This window comes from Quercus robur, chromosome 2 (assembly GCF_932294415.1).
Source record: "Quercus robur chromosome 2, dhQueRobu3.1, whole genome shotgun sequence".
Classification (NCBI taxonomy): Eukaryota; Viridiplantae; Streptophyta; class Magnoliopsida; order Fagales; family Fagaceae; genus Quercus; species Quercus robur.
Genome location: NC_065535.1, coordinates 33603006 through 33625405, shown reverse-complemented (window position 1 = coordinate 33625405; position 22400 = coordinate 33603006). Strand labels below are relative to the sequence as shown.

Here is a 22400-nt window from a genome sequence, read left to right as displayed (position 1 = left end):
TTACATAGAGGGTTTGAATCAACAACAAATTCGAACCAAAAACCTTGTAGATGATGGGAATAAAGTTGAGAATAATAATGTGTTAAGAGATTTATAAATTGGATTAATTGAGCAAACAAATTCCAAAAAGAAATTTCAAAAAGAAAAGAGAAGAACATATTAGAATCTGTGCAGGGAAGACTTCCTGTTGCAGGCTTTTGTGAGAAGAGACCAATGTTTCTTGAAAACCAAAAAAGAAAGAAATTCTGAAATAAAGAAAACATGGAAAACATATAGGGTTTCAAAATGAAGCACAAGAATGCTTTCATTTTGTTCCATTAACAAAGTAGTAAACTAATCGGAAAAGCCATTCTGAAGCTTCCATAGACATAAAACCATATTTATTAATTCAATTGACATCTGTAAGGTACAAAGTATATGTTCTTAGATGAATTAATTAGTATCAATATGCTATTAATAGTTCCCAAAACCATTCTTTGTTCTTAAAGGGAACAAATATGACAAAGAAATTGGACTTGAATAAAACAAGACACATAATTTTTAAAAATCAATTAAATCTCTGAATCAATTTCAATGCTTAATTACACATCACTAAAACTATCAAAGTTCATAGTTTAATGCATAACTTAATAGGAGATTAGGAGAAAGAGAAACAATAAAATTTGATAAAACAATACCTGCAGTTGTGTTAAGACGTATATCATTGACATGCAAAAGTAAAATCTCTTTCAAATCTGGTTTATTGATTTTTTTAACATTCGAATGGCAGATGAAGGAAGTTTAAAATTATGTCCTTGAAAATTGTAGGCCATACAGGGGGCGAGAGTGCAAGGGGCAACAAAGATAATTGGCATTGATGCAAATGAGAGAAAAAAAAACCAAGGGAACAGCTTTTGGAATGACTGATTTTATAAACCCTAATGATAATAATAAATATATTTCCCAGCTAATCAAAGAGTTAACAGGTGGATTGGGTGTGGATATTGCTTTGAGTGCATTGGGGTTCCTCCCTTGATCAATGAAGCCTTCCAAGCCACAAAAATGGCTCATATCTAAATTCAAATTTACATGTTCCACTAACTCGTGCTAAGCTAAATCAGATGTGCTAAAAAACCTAGAAAGCAAAATAAAGCAAAACTTTTTTTTTTTTTGATAGGTATCAAAATAAAGCAAATCTTGAAGGTAAAGCAAAACCTATAGGATTGTTGTCAGATTTTGACGGTTGGGATTCAATACTATCACTTTCTTACAAAACCTGTAGAGTTTGATTTTATATGAGTGTTTCCTTGACTTCAACAAAAAAGAATAGAGAGAAAAAGGGGTTAGGAATTGAAATCCCTAAATTGACAGAAAAACCTAATTAAAAACGAAATCTTTAAATTGACAGAAAAACCTAATTGAAGACAATAGGAAAAGAGATTATTCATATTTTAATACAGAGATACCGAGAGAGAATGCTCTAATATGGGGGTCGGGTCGGAGATTGAAAACATAGGCTCCCGTGGTCATGCCCTTGCAAGCTTTCTGTGAAATAGCTTGGATCTGCGTTTGAGGGAGTGTAGAGGTTCTGTGTTTGGTAAGTAATGTTGAAAAGAGAGGTGTTGGCTTTGGTTTTGTTGAAAGGAGAGGTTCTATCCTTGCACTATTGCTTTAGTTTTAGAATTATATCGGGTTTGCTTCAAAGAACTAAGTGTGAGAGAGAAGGGAAGAGTATTTGGTTTGACAAAGGAGAGTATATATATTAAAAAAAAAATCAAATTAAAAAATTTTAAAAAACGATGACATGGAAAATTGTGGAGAGGTTTAAGGCTTCGGTTTTATATATATATATCGGTTTTATATATATATATATATATATATTGATAAAATAGAATAATTTAATATAAAATAAAATAACCTAAGTATGCGTTTGGGTTAGGATAAAAAATGAAAATTATTTAACTATTTAGTTAATTTTTGCTACTATTTATAGATCTCACTGCACTTTTTAACACTATTTATGAGTTCTACTATACGATTTTAACTAATTTTTATTTTTATCTACAGTACTTTCAGCAATAATTTTTCAATTTCAGCAAATTAAGCGGAATCCAAACATACCCTAAGTTACTAGTACAAGCAAGTCGCAAACAATTAGATGCTTTTAATCAAAGAAAAGAAGGTGTTGGAAACCGCTAGAGTGTAAAAGTAAAACATATAACACAAACACATAGAAGAGATACCAAAGGAGCCCAGTGGAGGCTAGATTTGCATCCTCATTTGCAGATTTCCAAGTATTGACTGGAGCTCATTGGATGGCAAGGACCAGCGGCAGAATTGAGCTAACGACAAGAGGCGGCGGTGTAAGGTTTTTTTTTTTTTTTAGTAAACAGCAGCTATGAGAGGTATATAAGGATTTTCTTGTGTATTTGGATTTTGGAGGAGTGTTGGTTTACAGTGAATAGAGTCCTAATTTTGAAGGGTCAAATGCATATTTTTTTGGAATTTTTTTCCAAATTTGTTCTGAGTGTTTTCTAAATTAAACCAGTTTTAAAAGTTGAAATTTGGGAAGGGTCATGCTAACAAGTGCCCTTAGAGCACTCTTTAATAATCCATTTCAAGAAAGTTTTGATACCACTTTTATGGGAAATGAAAAAAACTATCAAAATATTAATTACTTTTTTTTCATTTTCCATAAAAACTTTCTTTAAATAGATTATTAACTAGCGTCCCAAGAGCACTCGTTAGCATTTTCCTTTTAGGAATAATAAATTAATAATCTAGTATTTATTTCCTAAAATATCTTGGGGGGCAGGAAGTCAATTTTTTTGTAAAATTTTGGATTATTTATCATTTTTTTCCACTGTTAATGGAAATTTTCCAAAAATTGGAGCGGCCATAGCCCCCCTAGCCCCCTCCCTAGCTCCACCCCTCGTCGTACACCAAAAATCCCATTAGTGACCTCAAAGTCTACGAATACCTCTAGAAGCGTAACAAGTCTTTGCTTTCAATACAAAATTCATTCATCTTGTTCCTGAAGGGAGAGACCATCTAGAGAAGTCAACAATCCCACGCTGAGACACGTTTCCTGAATAAATATATCTTTAACTTAGTCAGATTTTCCAGGAAGCTCTTGTTGAATTATTAATCACTCATCAGAGATCAGACATATATAAAAAGTACCTATTTGCTGCCATTTCCATAAACCACTCCAAGCATCCTAACGTTCTCCTTTTACACAAAGAACTGGCACAAAGAAACAGAAAAGAACATTTGTATTCACAAGTCGCAGAGCAGAAAAATGGCAGAGAAAATGAACCAGCAGGAGTACCCATTGGCACCAGCAACTAGGCAGTCCAGAAGTGATGAAGAGTCTGGCACTTTAAGATCAGAGGAGCTCAAGCGAAAGAAAAGGATCAAGTTGGCCATATATATTGCTGCTTTTGCTGTGTTTCAGACCATTGTCATCTTGGTGTTTGCACTCACTGTGATGCGTGTTAAGACCCCTAAGGTCAGATTGGGCACTGATGTCACGTTCCAGAACTTCAGCGCTGGTACCCAAGCATCACCTTCCTTTGACTTGAGCTTCACAACCCAAGTTGGAGTTAAGAACACAAACTTTGGTCCCTACAAATTTGATAGCACCATTGCCACGTTCATGTACCAGGGTGTGACAGTGGGGCAAGTCACTATTCCTAAGGGTAAAGCTGGGCTGCGTTCGACCAAAAAAGTTGGTGTCATAGTTAATGTGGATTCAAATACCCTGTCAAGCACTGCTGGTCTTGGAAGTGAGTTAGGTGCTGGTGTATTAACTCTGAACAGCCAGGCCAAGCTTAGCGGGAAAGTGGAATTGATGTTTGTGATGAAGAAGAAGAAGTCCGCCGAAATGAATTGCACGATGACCATTGAAGTGTCAACAAAGGCGATCCAATCTATGAGTTGCGAGTAAACATGTTTCTTTTTGTTAAATTCTATTTTCTTTTTCTTTTGATTTGCTGGATTTGTTGTTCTTATTATAAATTTATGATTTGTGGGAGTGCTGGCATTGTCACAATTTACTATTAGAGAATACATTTTTTCTTTCTTTTTTCCTTTGTATAAAACACCAGAGCTTTATAAATATTTATAAATGATAGGAGCTATAAATCATATACCTTCGAAATATATACTTTCAAGATTGATGATATATCTCCACGAGAGATCCAAATTATCAAATGAGTGATAACAAAATCATCGTTAGAGTGAATCATATTTATAGAGTGAATATGATTCAAAAAATGAATCGCAAGCCATTTATAGAGTGAATCTCTCAATTTAGTATAATGTTCCAATCACAATTGACAAAGGAGGCAAAAAGCTTGATGTATAACTAACTAAACTGAAATGATTGGTGAATAACTTGAGTGAATCTAAGCCCAATAACCAATAAGTAGTATAGATAATAATGGGGTAAGACAAATGTATGTTTCATGATAATAGACATTTACAAAACATGTTATAATTGGGGAATTGACGATTAAACTCTACATTGTCATTTTTATTAATAATATGACAACAATAATTGAAATAATGTTGCACAGAGTTTCTCAAAATAATTCATTATGAAATTGCATAGTATGCATTGTGAGCCATAACATGACTAATTATAAACAGGAAAAGAAAACCCAATGCCACATGATAAGTCATCACATAGCTAGATGGAACTGACGTCACAAAGACACAATAACCACAGGAAGACGGAGTTCAATAATCATCACATAGACGAGGTGATATCAAAAGGCTGAAGTATTAGGCTAGATAATCTTTTTTTTTGCTGAATAAGACAATATATTAACACAAAAAAAGAAAGCAGAAACAAACAGAAGCAAGGGAAGGGGAGAGAATTAGCCTTCACCTCCTTCCACCAAGCCAGAAACAACAGAGAGGAGGGGATCCAAAACTATTACAAAAGTAAGCCCATTGGGCAAGGGAATGAGCTACACAGTTAGAATCTCTAAAAACAAAAGAGGCATTCCAACATTCAAAAGAGTTTAGAGTCAGCCGGATATCCTCTATAATAGCATTGATGGACCAGTGAGGAGTTGTAGATGGGTTTAGGATAGCCTTTATCACTGATTGGGCATCTCCTTCTATCACAACTCTAGCAACAACTTCTTTACGAGCCAAACTAGCTGCTAAGAGAGCTGCTTTAGATTTCACCCATAAGGGCTCACTTAGGCATTCTTCTTGAGAATCTGTTGCTACAATGGATCCATTGCTGTCTCTGCAAACCACTGCTAGCACCACCTTATCAGGCTTCACTGTTGCATCAAAGTTACATTTGATCCATCCAAGAGGAGGGGGCTTCCATGAGGGAGAGTTCTCTTTTTCCCCAAGAATAGATTGCCAAGCTTGCTTGTGTTGAATAAATACCTTATTTATTTGGATGGAGAGCTTGATTGAGTCTACTGGTTGGTTTCCCCACACTATTTGGTTTCTATTCTTCCAAACTTGGTCACAGAGAACCACTGCGAAAAGAGAAAACTCCTTTGCTTCCTTGCCTTGGATCTTTAACTTTTCAATTGGATTTATTATAATCTTTATCCACTGATCAATATTCATATCTTTGAAAACATCCATGTTTAAGGGCCAAACTGAGTTAGCCCAAGCTTGAACTGTGATGGGGCAGTGTATAAAGACATGTTCAACAGTTTCAACCTCTTCCCCACAAACTGGACAACTTATGTTAGGAATTGGAAATCTTTTACTAAGAATCTCCTGGACCGGAAGAGATTTGCAAACTATTCTCCAGAGAAGAAGCTTAAGCCTCTCATGCATTTTACTCTTCCACAACATCTTCCAATGCTCTTCATGCATTGGCCCTAGTGAGGTGTTGCTTTGTTGCATTTTTAACATATATGCTGATTTTAGTGTAAACTCACCTGATAGACTTAGTCCCCAGCATAAGGTGTCACACTTTAAGGAAGCAAGAATGTGGATATTGAGGATCCTTATAGCAGACTGAGTCTTAAATAAATCAAAAATTTTCTCCCTATCCCATTGTCTTGAGTCATGGTGGATGAGCACTGCTACTAGCAAGTTGTTTGTAGCCACCCCAACCTTGAGTTTTGGCCTAAAATCTAGTTCTTTAGGGACCTAAGGGTCATCCCATATGTTAATACTTCTTCCATCTCCCACTTTATAGCACATGTCTTTCTTAATGAGCTTGTTACAACTAAATAAGCTCTTGCAAATCCAAGATGCTTGTATAGGTGGCCTTGTATTGGAAAAACTTCCACCCCTTAGATATTTTCTTTTAAATATTTTTACCCAGTGCTTATCCTCATTTTTTTGGACCTCCCAAGCTAGTTTGGCTAGTAGAGCCTAGTTGAAATCTTCACTTTTTCTAAGGCCAAGACCTCCCATGGACTTGGGTTTGCAAATAGAATCCCAGTTCTTCAGGATGCAGCAGCTGGAACCATTCTCCTTTGAACCCCACCAAAATTTCCTATTTAAAGCATCAAGCTTCTTTGTTGTTTCTTTTGGGAGCCTAAGAGAGGACATAACATATGATGGCATGGCTGAGGTAACTGTGCGAATTAGGGAGGTTCTAGCAGCCTGTGAGAGGATCTTAACTTCCCAACCTTGGTACTTCTTCTCCACTCTTTCCACCACCTCTTGAAATGTACCTTTCTTTGACCTTCCTATCAGCATTGGCAGCCCCAAATATTTTCCTTTTGACCCTTCAATTTTCAAACCCATACTCCCAGCTAGCAAATGTTTAGAATGCCAACTAGTTAGGTTTTTGCTGAAAACCATGGTAGATTTGTGGGTATTTATCTTCTGCCCTGACCAAGAAGAATAAGTGGATAAACATTCTTTAATGGACCTTATGTTCTCTTCATCTGCTCTCCCGAAAATGAACAAATCATCTGCAAATTGGAGATGAGATATTGGTTGGCATCCCTTAGCAAGCTTGATACCTTTTAGCTTTTTACTCTCTTCAGCTTTTTGCAAGAGTTTGGATAGCACTTCTGCTGCTACGATAAATAGGAATAGGGAAAGAGGGTCCCCTTGTCTTAGACCTCTTTGTGGTTGGAAGAATCCATATGGGGAGCCATTTATGAGTATAGAAAAAGAGGTAGTTGAAATACATTCTGAAATCCAATTTATCCATCTCTCATCAAATCCAAAATTTCTTAAGACATTGAGAATAAAAGGCCATTCCAGTCTATCATAAGCCTTTTCCATATCAAGTTTAATTGCCATCCACTTTTCCTTACCTTTTTTCTTTCTCATAGCATGAATGATTTCATGGGCTATTATGCTATTATCTTGTATTTTTCTACCTTGAATGAAGGCAGCTTGCCAGGGAGATATCATCTTGTGGAGGAGTGGTCTCAATCTATTTGCTAAGAATTTTGAAATAATCTTATATAACACATTACAAAGCGAAATCGGCCTGAATTGGTTAACCATGGCAACCCCCTCATGCTTGGGGATTAGGGTGATAAAGGTATGATTTATTTCTCTTAACATACAACCACCTTGGAAGAAGCTTAAAACTGCATCCACAACATCACCACCTATCAAGTGCCAGTAGTGTTTGAAGAAAAGGGGGGACATTCCATTAGACCCAGGAGCTTTATGAGAATCCATCGAAAATACTGTTGTTTTGATCTCTTCCATTGAAAGCATGGCTAGCAACATTTCATTATCTTCTGGGGTGATGCACCTTGGAATTAAATTACTTAGATCATAAGGAATATCTGGGGTTGAAGAAGAGAACAGGTTATTAAAGAAGGTTTGAAAGCATTGACCAATCTCCTCCCAACCTGAAATCCACTCTCCATTTTCTTTCTTCATAAAATCAATGGAATTTCTTCTTCGCCTTATCACTGTACTTAGATAGAAGAATCTTGTATTGAGATCAGAGCTTGTAAGTGATTTGATTCTGGATTTTTGACGTCATAATATTTCCTCCCTTTTCAACAATTCTTGGATTTCCATACACAAATTTGCTTCCTTTTCCAAGTTTTGTGGATTTGGGTCTAAGCATTCAATTTGGTCTAAATTCTTCCATGCCTCCTTGATTTTGGATTGTACATTGCCAAAGCAGGATCTATTCCATTGTTTTAGCTCTAGTTTAGCTTGTTTGATCTTCTTGTATAATCTAAACATTGGGGAACCAAGGACATTGAGCCTCCAAGCATTCTCCACCGCAAGATTACTTGCCTCCTCCTTGTCCATATTTCTTCAAATTTGAATGGTCTTGGTCTACTACCCTCTTCTCCTTCAGTGAAAAGAACAATTGGGATATGGTCAGAGGAATTTGAGGGAAAATGCTTCAGCAGCGCTCTTGGGAAAATTTCAGTCCACCTAGTATTAACTAGAGCTCTATCAAGTCTTTCTTTTATGTTGGCAAGGCCTGGGTGTTTGTTGGACCAAGTGTAAGGTGCCCCTACAAATTTTACATCAATTAAACTTGCAGAATCTACCAATCCTTTTAATCCCCCAGTAGAAGATGAAGAAATTGGTTTCCCACCTTTCTTATCACTTGGCCCCAACAAGTTGTTAAAATCTCCCATACACAGCCATGCCCCAGCAAATGACTCACCAACCTTTTGAAGATCTTCCAAAAAGGCTTGTTTCCCTACCTTGCACTTGGCCCATAAATCATTGACAATAGCCATGGTTCATTTATTGGATCCGAGAATACAAGGCCATTTATCATATTATCATTTGACATCACAATTTCCAAATCTACACCATTTTTCCATCCCAAAATGATGCCTCCTTTAATATCTCTTGGTTCAACACATTCTAACTTATAGAAACCCAATGAATAAAGGAGAGATTTGACTCTATTTGAAATAATTTTAACTTTAGACAAAAATAGAAAGTCAGGACATACCTTATTTACAATGGCTTTGAGAGATCTTTTCGACTCAGCTTGGGCAAGGCCACGACAATTCCATGCAAGGAGAATCATAGCTTGCTGAAGTTGATTCCCAGACAAAAGGGACGCCGACCCACTCATTGGTTGTGGATTTAGGGCTATTCCAGCAACCAAGACCCACAAAAGGCAAAACAACCCGCTGTACAGAGACAACAAACCAGACCCACGGAGGAGCAAAGATAGTCGCCTCCCTGAGCAAACTCACAAAATTTGGGTATGAATATGTGGGTATAAATACTCAGATTTGGGGATAGATTGATGGGAAAATTCAGGTTAAGTTGGAAAGGACCCACAATGAGAGTGAGGAGAGAAATTCCACACACTGGAGGTGGAGAAGAACCACACAGAAGGTGGAGAAAAAACACATAGAGGTGGTAGAGAAAGACCACACAGAAGGTCGAGAGTTGACTAGGGCTAGATAATCACTAGGTACCATCATGACTCAAGTATTAGGCTAGGTAATCATTGGTTCAACATGGTCCTATAATCCAATGTGGAATTGTGAATTACGTTAATTTTCCGATCAAGATAAGTTAAGATTTAAAATTTTTAGAATTTCCAAATAATCCAATAAATTCATGAAATCGATTATCCAAATTATTAAATAAAATATGCTCATATTTTACAAGATGATAAATCACGCATTTCTCCTTTTATAAATATATATATATATATATATATATATATATATATATATATTAACATATTGCATTTTTTATAAATCGATAAATAACAAGAACAATACAACATTATATTTTTTTAGAAGTCATGATATGAATGATGGTCCAATTTTTTTTTAACTATCAATTCCTGTAATGAAAAATTCGATGAAAGTGGAAGAGTGAAGAAGGAATTATGAAGGAGACTAATTTCCTGTAATGAAAAATTCGATGAAAGTGGAAGAGTGAAGAAGGAATTATGAAGGAGACTAATTTTGAGAATTTTGATGCAGTTCCCTCAAGTGAAACGATCACATGTGCAAATAACTCAAAGTACAGGCAAACATTCTATCTAATATGTTTTATGTGTATTGAAAAGTTAATTTGCTCAAGCAAAATTGCTGACAAATTAACTGTAATTTGCAAAATTATGTTAAAAAATTGGCCAAAATGATTGATTTCTATTCCTAAGTTTCATCAAAAGTGCCTTTTAAAGGTACACTTTCACTGGGATCTCTTAATAGTTACCTCAAGTGGACAACACAAAAGGCACGGCCAATCAAGTTATTAGGACCATCACCATATACCTTGGAACCTAGAAACAACGTTCAAGCAATCAAGTCTATTAAGAATGATGTATATAACAAGATTTTACCTATCACAATTATCTAACAGTTGAAAAGATCCACTAAACCAAATTAAATGTCTTAAAATCTAATCCCATTTGCTTGGGGTCAAGGACAGGCTCCCATTTAGGAGTCCTGACAATAACACTAGAAATGACAAAGAATATAGCACTAAATCAAAATGTCTTAAGGCACCACTTTTTTTGATAAGCCATCTTAAGGCACCACTTTAAACAATTTACATTTTGTGAGAATAAACAATTTCAGACTTATTGACCTAATTAAGGGGGATACTTGTACGGCTTTCTTGGTCCCTCATGTCATGCCTATCACAATATTGTTAAGTGTTAACATTACAATGCGATCATAAAAATAAATAAATTGTTGAACTTTCTATGTTTACGCTATACAAAAATTATAAGAAATACTCCTAATCTTTATTTTAAATTATAATTAAACCTACAGTTCTACCCGTGATTTATTAACCTTCAGTCTGATCTTTATAACTATATTCAATCATATTTTTCTCTAGAAAAAAACTATATTCAATCATAATTAAGTAAGAATGATGTCATGGCAAGTTTTGAGACTATATTGTTATTATTATTTTTCACATTTGGCTCATGTTTATTGTTGAAGCCAATGATGAAGATCTTTAATGGTTGACTGAAATGCAAGTTGATAATAAACTTGCTTCTGTGTCGAAATTCATGAACTAGGACGGTCTGAGAGGCTTTTATTTATTTATTTATTTATTATTATTATTGTTGAAGAGTATCATTTGATTTCCCACATGGTAACCAAGGAATATGGCGACAAAAAGCCTACGTTTTCCTCTAAGCTTAATAAAATAATCTCTTTTTTTTATATATATTAAAATATATACTATGCATTAGTAATAAAATACTCCTATAGAATGATGCCCCAAAACTTCAAAAGTCCTTTAGCAAAACGAATTACAGCATTTTCATTCAAAACAGTCTGCCAGTCTTCCCGAAACGAGAGGCTATCTAGATTCTACACGTCAAAAATCTCACGCTGACTCTGATCAGCCGCGTTTGATGGCTTCTCTAATAGTTACCACACACAGTGTTAGGAGCTTTGCAGGTTGCTGATGATGGCATGAGGAAGTGGAGTGCTTGGACAACATCAGGCCAGTCACATGGCTCAATGTTTTCTCAAGACACCAATGGCTCCTCATGCCTATCTAATGAAGCTCCTAAGTGCTCTTTGAGGGGGACAAGCCCAGTCCCCCTACTGGGATCAGTTTGATGAGCATGATGAGGGGCAGCATGTGGAGGCACCTTGCTCCACATGATGCCCCAAGGCCATGGCAGAGGAGGGCCATGGTGGGTAGCAACGGTTTGTTGATGATGGGCAGCAGCAGGTGGTGCTGACCCTACGTGGTAGTGCATGGCATGATGGCTTGGTTATTGGTTGCTTTGTATGTGGGCTTGGTGGCTTGTGTGCAAGGCAGTGCTGGGCTGCTGATGTTGATGATATGCTGTGCAAGACATTGGGCTGGTTGGTGCTGGCTGAATGTATGGACTGATGTGAGTGGGCTGATGGCAGTTACTTAGTGTGCTGTTGATGGACATGATATGTGGGCTGTGATGCTGATAAGGAAGGGCTTGGGTAGAGGGCCAAGGCTTCTAAAATGTGATGGGCATCACATGTAGGCTGCTGGAACATGGGCAGAAGACCCATGATGAGATGCTGAGTATTGGGCTGGCATGTGCTGTGTGTGCAGCAGCAGTTGGTGGCAGTTACCAACGTTTCCTAGCATTGTGGGTGCTTCAGACATGCAGTACAAAGGCTGGAAACGTGTAAGGCAGCAGCAGTGAAGGTGTCCTAAGTCAGATTACATGTGGCAGCAAGTCCAGGAAAAGGGGCAGTTACTTGGTAGTAACTGCCATGGCAGTTTATTCTGTATATTATCCTAGGCTGTTGGGGTTGTCAACAGCAGAGAGAGTGTATTGTTTTGCTTTGAGAAATTCGTGTGGATTCTCAGGCTTCCTTTGTACTTGATATTGAGTAATGAAGGTTGGGGTTGGTGCCCTGTAAATACTGTGTGTGCTGTGTGTGTGTGCATTCTCTTGATAATTCTATTCATAGTGTTCCTACAGTGCGTGTGTGTGGTGTGTTGGCTGAGACTAAGTCAGTGGGCTTAGTGCCATCACAGGCAGAAAATTTGAAAGAAAAATTGGACCCTTTGACACACAGTAAGCTCTAGTTTCATTATTAATTCATTCCATCAGAAAAATTGTTCGAGCCTTGTATCGATATATAAGCACCCACTCTGCTTCCATTTGTACAAACTACTCCAAGCATCCCAATTAACACCTTTCAAAGAAGGAAGTAGCATAAAGAAATAGAAACAAGCTTTTGCATATGCTGTTCCGAGAGAAGAAAATGGCAGAGTATGGCACTTTGACATCAGATGAGCTCAGGCGAAAGAAAAGGATCAAGTTGGCCATACATATTTCTGCTTTTGCTGTGTTTCAGACCATTGTCATCTTGGTATTTGCACTCATTGTGATGCGTGTTAAGACCCCTAAGGTCAGGTTGGGTACTAATATCACGTTCCAGAACTTCAACACTGGAACCCAAGCATCACCTTACTTTTTTTTTTTTTGTTGAGAAACCAGACTCGAAGGTCTGCTATATTGATAGAAAATAGAGACTACAAAACATCATTAGAAACAAGAGGAGCTATTTCGTTAGGAACGGATTCTATCCAGACCTGAAGCTCATTACCAGACTTAGACAATCTAGCAAGATAATGGGCAACTAAATTGCCTAAACGTTTTACATGAACAAAGTTACAAGATCAGAAGCTGCGAGCAAGAAACAGGGAGTCCGAAATGACAAGGCCGAACTCAGGATGATTCGTATCACCACCACATAGAGCCTTTGTTACAATTTCAGAGTCAACCTCAAAAGTAGCATAAAAAATACTCAGTTCCTTAGCAAACAGGGCAGCTCTTCTACAGGCAAGAGCTTCAACCGTGGCTACAGCAAGGGGGAGGGGAATTCTCTCTGAAAGCGCACCAATCACATTACCTTCCGCATCTCGGATGACCACACCCAAACCCGCCGCCCCAATTTCCTTGAATATTGCTCCGTCGTAGTTCACTTTGTAACACGGGGAGATGGGAGGGATCCACCGGACTCACCTAACGGACATGGCAGGGGAATGGGGATTTTTCGGAACCTGAGCAGCCGAGAAATCATGAAGAAACCGAATGGCCTTGGGTCTGATATCTTGATAGCCAAAAGAGCTATTTCGCAAGCGATCTGCATTTCTTTTTTCCCAAATCAGCCAGAAAATCACTGCAAGAAGGTCCATGTTGGCACTACCCCGAACCGAGAAAATCAACTCAAGGAGGTCCGCAAATTTTGAGAGCTTATACTTGAGTAGATTTTTACTTAGGCCATCAGCATCCCAGATAATCCTTAGAGCAGGGCAGCTCCACAGAGCATGAATAGTATCCTCACAATCAAATTTACAGCCAGGACAGGAAACCGATTGGACCACATGCCTTTTCCATAGATTGAATAGAGTAGGGATTGCCTCATTGGCTGCCTTCCACAACAGGTGCTTGACCTTGTGAGGGACTTGAAGGGACCAAATACCTTTCCACATTTGGCTACACCTTGCTGAGTCCGAACAATTAAGGAGGGCTAGTCTCACTGTCGAAGTTAAGAGCTTATAGGCACTACGGGTGGAGAACACACCATGGTTGGACGGAAGCCAAACCTGTTTATCAGTGCTATTGTGAATGCTCAAAGGGATGCCCAAGATGATTTTAGCTTCATGGGCTAGGAATTCATTCTTAATCAGGTCCAAGTTCCAGGGGTGAGATTCTTCGTCAATCAAGGCACTTACAGTTGAGATAGGGCAAAAGGACGAGAGAGGGGACACAATACAGCTGCTGTGCAAGCTTGGTAACCATTTATCACCCCTGATTTTTATGGACTTACCATCACCAACACGCCAAACAGAGCCCAAATCAATAACCCGTTGAGCTTGAGCTATGCTCTTCCATGCATAGGACCCTTTGCTTGAGCTATTTGCCTCCATAATTGAGCAGTTTGGAAAAAATTTAGCCTTGAAGACCCTATGAAACAAAGAATCTTCATTGTTCTTTAGGCGCCACACTTGCTTAGCAAGGAGAGAGTCATTAAATTTGCTGAGTTCCCTAAAACCCATCCCTCCCTCAATTTTTGGAAGGCATAAATTCTCCCAATTGACCCAGTGAATTCTTTTCTGCTCACCACGGTAGCCCCACCAAAATTTTCTGATCAAGCATTCAATTTCATAGATAAGACCTTTTGGCATTTTGAAGCATGACATGGTATAAGTGGGAATTGCCTGGATCACCGCCTTAATTAAAATCTTCCTACCCGCTTGGGACAATAATTTTTCTTTCCAACCCTTTAGCTTCTTCCATATCCTTTCGTTAATCATACTGAAAGATTTCTTTTTTGCTCGGCCAACCAAGGAAGGAAGACCAAGATATTGCTCGTATCGCTGGACAGCGGGAATTGCCAATAGAGTTATAATCTCAGCCTGAATCTGGGCGAGCGTGTTGGAGCTGAAAAACAGGTTGGTTTTTCCCCGATTAATATTTTGACCAGAAGCCCTTTCATACTTCAGAAGAATTTCTTGGATAGTCCTGTAGTCAGAAATGGAGGCACGACAGAAAATTAGGCTATTATCAGCAAAAAGCAAGTGAGAAATCCGGGGGCCAGCCGGGCAAAGGGAGACGCCTCTCAACCTGCCCTCATCTTCCGCTTTTTTCAAGAGGCCATGCAGCCCTTCAGTGACTAACAAAAATAGGTATGGTGACAGAGGATCGCCTTGGCGAAGGCCCCTTTGAGGAGAAATAAGTCCCTGAGGTTGCCCATTTAGCAGAATAGAATAGGATACAGATCTTATGCACATAGAAATAAGAGCAATCCACCTATTGCTAAAGCCCATTTTAACCATGATTTTTTCCAAGAAATCCCATTCTACCCGGTCGTAGGCTTTGCTCATATCAAGCTTCAAAGCAATCAACCCTAGCTTACCAGAACGCTTGGCCTTTAGGTAATGGAGAGTCTCATGAGCAATCAGAATATTGTCAGTTATGAGGCGGCCTGTTAAGAAGGTGCTCTGAGATTCTGAAATCAGCTGAGGAAGAAACTTTTTCAGGCGGTTAGCAAGCACCTTCGCAATAAGTTTATACAGAATATTACACAGACTAATAGGCCTAAAATCCGTTACACGCCTTGGATTTTTAATTTTTGGAATAAGAGTAAGGAAAGTGTGGTTTAGGGCATTTGGGAGGTTACCTGAATTCAGCACACCCAGGACAGCATCAGAGACATCAGGGCCAATTTTTGACCAGTATTGTTTGTAGAAAAAGGGGGGAAGCCCATCTGGGCCAGGGGCTATATTAGCTTTCATTTGCCCAAGAGCAGCCTGGACTTCTGAGGCAATAAATGGGCGGAGCAGGTCCGCATTCATTTCCTGGGTAACCCGGGACTCCACACCTTCGAGGACTTCATTAAACTCAGTAGGATAAGACGAGGAAAAAAAGATGAATAGAAACCATTAAGCAGCTCACCAACATTGTTCTCACCCTCCACCCAAATACTGTGGTCATCTTCAAGACTAGAAATGAAATTTTTCTTGTTCCTCCCAGTTGCCCGGCAGTGAAAATATTTCGAATTTTGATTGCCATATCTGAGCTAATCAGTTTTGGCTCTCTGATACCACATGCACTCTTCTAAATCCAGCAAGTTATTAATTTCCTCTCTGAGGACTTTGACCTGGTTGATGCCCTGGCCAGAAATAGCTTTTGATTCCGCCTTAGCCAACAACTTTCTTTTGCGAATTAGGGACCCCTTAATATTGCCAAACACATTTTTATTCCATGAATGCAGTTGAGTTTGACAATTACTAACCTTCTGCAGAACTTGACTCATAAGGTCTCCGACTAGGCACAAATCCCAGGCAACATGGACAACTCCTTCACACCTCTCATCCTTTGTCCACATCTCTTTGAAACGGAAAGGCCTTTGAGGGCGGTAGAAACGACAATGCACATCATCGGAGCAGAGCCAAATGGGTTTATGGTCGGAAGAAAAACCAGATAGATGGTGTAACCGAATAGAAGGGAACATGAGCAACCATTCGGCTGAAGCCACAGCTCTGTCTAACCTGACCCAAACCAGTGGACCATCAAACCTATTATTACACTAGGTGAAAGGCAACCCAGAAAACCCAATGTCTTTGAAACCACAAAAATCAAGACAATCTCTAAAGGCTTGCATCTGCTTATCTGATCTTAAGGGCCCCCCAGACTTCTCTTCCAGCCTTGTGATTTCGTTAAAATCACCAATACAAACCCAGGGGAGACTAGTTTGGGAGCTGAGATGGCGAAGCGGGGACCAAGAATCTTCCCGGTTGACTGTCTTCGGGGCTCCGTAGAATCTTGTAAACCGCCAGGCGTCATCAATCCTTGAATTTACCACTGCATTAATGTGATGAGGGAAGAAGGTGCGAATATGAAGGTCAAGCTCATTCATCCAAAACAGGGCTAGACCGCCACTAAGATTTCTTCTAGGGACAAGGAACATGTTATCAAACTTCAGACGGCAATGAAGCTTCTCCATGTACGAATTATTTTTTTTGGTTTCCATCAGGAAAACCAGGTTGGGGCCTTTAGCTCTCACAAGATCAGAAAGCTCTCGAACTCACCGCCGGATCCCAAGCCCGCGGCAATTCCAACTCAGGCAATTCATGGTGACTGGCGTGGCTGAGCACCAGCCAACGCCAAAAGAGAGTTTGCTTCATTAGAATCAACTGGGAGGGACGCTTTACGTTTTTTTGCATGAGGTTCTGGGTCTTCAGGTGCAGGCCTCATCCTACTTAAAACACCCATATTCTCATCTAAAGGATTAGTAGTGGGCTGCCTAACCAATCGAGTCCACGTACCTTGGCTTGGAGACTTCGGCTTATTCTTAGGCCCAATAACATTAGAGATGTCCTGAAGTGGGGGCCTTGTACAACCAGGGGAAAATGCAAAAGTGGGACTCGGCCCATCTTCCTGTTTCGGCCTAAAACCACGATCCAAAACAAGGCAAGCAGAGGGTCTATGCTTGGCATCTTTGCGTGCGGGAGAGTTCGTGGGAGGGATTTTTTCCGCATTAATTACAGCCTCAGAGTGATTCACACATGGGGCCACAGGATCAGTAGCCAATCCCAATTCTCTGTCAATCAACTGTAATGTCCTTTCAAAACTTTCCAGGTTACCCTGCAGAGGCTTTGCATGTACACTACTTTCAGGCACCACAACCGGGCTAACCTTATCGGGATGGGGAGTCTCGGTAAGTGCAACCTCGACTGTCGAGCCAGAAGGTTGATGGGTCGGTCTTTTCGAAATCGGTGGAGCTTTATTTTGGTGAGGGGGCGAAACATCCCCACGCTCCGGCACCGATGTAGAGTTCCATGGTTTACGGCCAGCAAGATCCACTTCAGCTCTCATCCATGGCTCAAACTGACCTTTCTCCAATGAAGTCTTTTTCTTGTTGCTAAGCCACAACTCACACTCCCTGTCCTCGTGCAACAAGCTACCACACCAGTAGCAAAAATTAGGGAGTCTTTCATAGCGGAAGGACGCCCAACCAACCCCAACGCCTTTATCTCATAGCTTCCTCCCCCTGCTCAAAGGCTTAGTCACGTCTATGGAAACACGAACGCGTAGGGAGCGACCGATCGAAGCATTCTCATTAGCTGCAGAAACACAAATAACCCTGCCTAAGGATTTACCTATGGACATCCCAAGTTCAGGAGTCATACTTTTGATGGGGAGGTTATGTATCTAGATCCAAAAGGCACACTCAGTAAAGGAGAGGGAAGAGATGGTTGTGGAATCTTCAATCCTTTGGAAAAGAACCAAATGCTTGTCAAAGGTCCATGGTTCGTACTCCATGACCCTTTCCAAATCTACATCATTCTCAAATTCAAAAACCAATTTATTTTCACCCATCTCATGGGTTCGAAAAGGTTTTCGCGTATGCCACAACGGCCTGAAGGTCCTGATCACCGCCTCCTTGTTAATTGTACAGTGCATTAGAAATTTTCCAGCTAAAAGCGACCTTGAAACCCCAGATAACTTGGGCACCTCAAGACCGTGCTCCTCTTCCTCCGACAAAGAAATTTTCTTCCACATACTTTCCACATCCTCCATATGGGAAACCACAAAATCACAGAACCTAAAGGGATAAAACAACCCAGGACCACCCTACCACTACCCCGGTGAGATGGGAAAGCTGAGGATACACAAACACCTAAATAGAGAAAGGGACGCACTATTCTACAAGTTCTAGAGAGAGTGCCGCTCAAACCCTATCACAAGAGAAACCGAAAAAGAGCCAAGCATCACCTTACTTTGACTTAAGCTTCACAACCCAAGTTGGAATTAAGAATACAAACTTTGGTCCTTACAAATATGATAGCAACATTGCCACGTTCATGTACCAGGGTGTGACAATAGGGCAAGTCACTATACCTAAAGGTAAGGCTGGGCTCCGCTCGACAAAAAAAGTTACTGTCACAGTTAATGTGAATTCAAATGCCCTGTCAAGCACTACTGTTCTTGGAATTGAGTTAGGTGCTGGGGTGTTAGCTCTGAACGGCCAGGCCAAGCTTAGTGGGAAAGTGGAATTGATGTTTGTGATGAAGAAGAAGAAATCTGTCGAAATGAACTGCTCCATGACTATCGATTTGTCATCAAAGGCGATCCAATCTATGATTTGCGAGTGAACATAAAGTTGTTTTGCTTCATTTCTTTTTGAAAGTTAAAAAAACGTGTACAAAACACCTTTGAACGTTTAGACCCCCAAAATACAACTTAACCAATACAAGCAATATGTCAAACAACTAGTGTGCGGAAACTTAACACATGCTATAATATGAAATTGGTTATAAACTATCTAAGCCATAACAAAATAAAATCCACAGCAGATAAATATAAAGGCAAAAATAGAGAGGAAGGAAGATGCAAACACAAAGACAACACGCGATGTGTTATCGAAGAGGAAACCGAAGTCCTCGGCGAAAAACCTTTCCGCCGCCCTCCAAGCGGTAATCAATCCACTAGAAAATACAGTTGGGATACAAGGACAGCAATAGACCCTCCAAGCCTAATCTACCCAGTGCACCTAAGCCCTCCAAGCTTCTTGCTCCAACGAGGTTGCGCCTAACCTTTTTCTTTTCTAGTTTCCCGGATTCCGCTACTAGACCGTAGCATCAACCAATGAAGATTGGCTCCTTCCTAACTGCTTCCCAGAAATCCAAACAACTGTCTCACAGAGATGATAATGGTGAGAACCAGGTTTGGTATAATGCCTCTCAAGGATTTGACAATGGAGAGGAAGAGAGTAGGGGAATTTGAAGAGACTCTAAGGTATAGATTGTGGGTGAAACAATCTTGTTTTTCTTTAGGGTTTCTCTCTCAAAATTCTCTCTGGAAGCTCTCTTTCAATCGTGGGTAAAAGGGGTATTTATACTGGAGTGGGAGAGAAATGTGAAACGTCAGGTTTTACAAAACAGGGGTGGCTCGCGGCTTGACCTCGCGGCTTGACCAAGTAGCGAGATCCAGTCGCGAGTTAACCATATGGCCAGTTGTCCTGTTTTGTCCTATAGTGCTCCAGCTAGCATGACTGTTCATCTTCCAGCATGCTTGGCACGTGTACTGCTTCTGGCGGCTTGCAGCCGCGAGTCCACCCGCGAGTCCCAGCCGCGAGTCTCTGTTTTCTTACACACTCTTGAGCAAACTTCACTCTATCTCACTCACTACCCTTACAACAAACCCACCTAAATACAGGGTTACTAAATGCTGAATTACAAGCAAATTTGGCACGGAATAAAGCCAATTAGATGGTTGAATAAATTCAACCTTACACTTTTAATTCTATTCTTTTGATGGATTTGTAATTTTTTCTTCTTATAATTATTATCATTTTGTGGGAATACTTGTATTGACCACGATTTACTATATGAGAATATATATATATTTTTTTTCTATGGAATGATTTATGCATTAAGTACTATACTCCCAGATTACGATACCACCAATAAAAACAAACCAGATTTGACAAATTTGGAAAATAATTAGGACTAGCAGAGTATATAACAACATGCTAATCTCTCGTGATGAATTTCACCCTAAATTTAATAATAGTGCAGCCTAATTGAGTGTTAGTCAGTTAGAGCATCTTAAGCATCACTAAATTTTCATCCAAAATTTAACTAAAAGTTAAAAAGTCCACCCTTTTTTTTTTAAGCTATCCACTTCAAAAAATAAAATAAAAAACTCAGCCACATCTTTATCGTTTCTTTTTTTTTATTCTCCCAAATTTATCATCCTCTCTCCTTTTTACTCTTGTTCACTCCCCCTTTGTGCCAGTTCTCCTTTATCTCTTGTGGGTTATGTGTGTGTGTCTCACTCTCTCTCATCACTCCCTTTCCAAACCTTGACACTATTGGCAAGCTCAAGTCACCATTAATACCATTTGAGGCCACCAAGATCTGAGTCAAAATCCCCAGTATAGAAATGGCGTTCTCATTGTCAACGTCAAACACCGAGGTTAGGGATCCTTCTTGTGGTCAATCTCCATCAACCATCATGGCGAAAACATCTCACCATTGCCAATGACCTCACTGCTTTTCAATAACCTGATCACCATTGCCATCCTCGCTTGCAATTAATACCGAAGAAGATCATTGGACAAGGATAAGGCCGCCATTAAGCTCGATCATGATGAAGATGTGAGTTTAGTAAGGATCGACTCTTTGGTTAGGCCATTTCTTGTGACCGCTAAAAAATGCCCCAAAATTTTATGTCAATAAATAGTTATACTGAAAAAATAATTAATAAAAAAACTGCTTAGATGGATTTCTCTCTCTTTCTCTCTCTCAACCAAGGGTCCTAGAAGGCCTCCAAAATGTGCAGTATATCATGGTTTATAACTCCAGAGTGACGGATTGAGATCAGGTGCAATTTTTAATTCAAAAAAGTTAAAAAAAAATTAAAAAAAGGTAAAAAGTAAAAATTAAAAATTGAAAAGGTAAAAATTGTAAAAAATTAGAGTAAATTGCAATCCAGTGCAATTCCCGCACTGGATCCTAATCCCCAGAGCGATGACCTCGTTCTAGAATCCTAGTATACTATATAATAAGTCTACGCTTCCTATATTAATAAGCGGAGTCTATGCTTCCTATAGAAGCTAGCCGTTAACCAAAAGTTCAAAAGGCGTAACATTATTACATTAGTGGCATTTCCTTTCAAGTTTCAATAATTCTCCTAATAAAACAAGAAAGCATCTAGAACTAGAAGTCAACAATCTCACGCTGATCAGCGTTTGTGGGCTAAATATATGAGTCCGTTTGGATTGAACTTATTGTTTCTGAAATTAAAAACTGAAAACTGAAAACACTGTAGCAAAATAATTTTTAAATGTGTGAAAAGTGTCGTGGGACCCGTGAAGAGTGCGTAAACAGTATGTGAACAGTGTTTTTTTTCCTGTACAGTAAATCACATGATTTTACTACGCGCAGAAAGAAAAAGAAGAAAAAAAAAAAGAGACTGAAAACGTAATTACAAAACGTAAATGCAGTATTAAGTTGAATCTAAACGGGTACTATGATGCCATTTGGATTCAGCGTTTCTGCTGAATCCTGCATTGCGTTTTTCTCCTTTTTTTTTTTTTTTTTTTTTTTTTTTTTGCTTTCACGCGTTTCAAGGAGGAGACAAAATTTACTGTTCATGAGACAAATGTTACTGTTCACGCACTGTTCATGGGACCTACAGCCACTTTATTCAGAAAAAAATTAAAAATGAGTCTCCCAGTACTATTCACACATTTAAAAATTATTTTGTTACAGTTTTTTAGTTTCAGCAAAAATAAGCTCAATCCAAATGGACCCTATATATCTTTTTTAACTTTGCCACGTTTTCCAGGAAGCTCTAGTTGCATTATTATTTCATGAATAATGCTAGAGATACAAGTTATTTTACAAAGTATTAATGTGGTGAGTGATTTTTACTAATAAATGAAAAAGTGATATTAATGGTGAGCCTATCACACAAAATTGTCCTAACCATACATATGTATATATATATATATATATATATATTAAAAGTT

At 39.1% G+C, this 22400-nt stretch overlaps 3 protein-coding genes and 1 non-coding gene across 4 annotated transcripts; 3 read left to right on the top strand and 1 right to left on the bottom strand.

Moving 5' to 3' along the window:
• The first annotated feature begins 3162 nt into the window (after positions 1-3162).
• On the top strand, positions 3163-4082 carry LOC126713427 (late embryogenesis abundant protein At1g64065-like). The gene has a single exon (XM_050413180.1). The coding sequence runs from the start codon at positions 3281-3283 to the stop codon at positions 3926-3928; it is 648 nt and encodes a 215-aa protein (XP_050269137.1). The 5' UTR covers positions 3163-3280; the 3' UTR covers positions 3929-4082.
• Positions 4083-4869: 787 nt separating this feature from the next.
• Positions 4870-5865, bottom strand: LOC126697925 (uncharacterized). Its single transcript, XM_050395066.1, has one exon. The coding sequence runs from the start codon at positions 5863-5865 to the stop codon at positions 4870-4872; it is 996 nt and encodes a 331-aa protein (XP_050251023.1).
• A 4975-nt stretch (positions 5866-10840) lies between these two features.
• LOC126716242 (small nucleolar RNA snoR20a) lies at positions 10841-10936 on the top strand. The gene has a single exon (XR_007652055.1). It is a non-coding gene; the product is annotated as a small nucleolar RNA snoR20a (small nucleolar RNA).
• A 1678-nt stretch (positions 10937-12614) lies between these two features.
• LOC126697916 (late embryogenesis abundant protein At1g64065-like) lies at positions 12615-19017 on the top strand. The gene is made up of 3 exons (XM_050395048.1): positions 12615-12784; positions 18107-18116; positions 18613-19017. The coding sequence occupies exons 1-3, from the start codon at positions 12615-12617 to the stop codon at positions 19015-19017; spliced, it is 585 nt and encodes a 194-aa protein (XP_050251005.1).
• The last annotated feature ends 3383 nt before the right edge of the window (positions 19018-22400 follow it).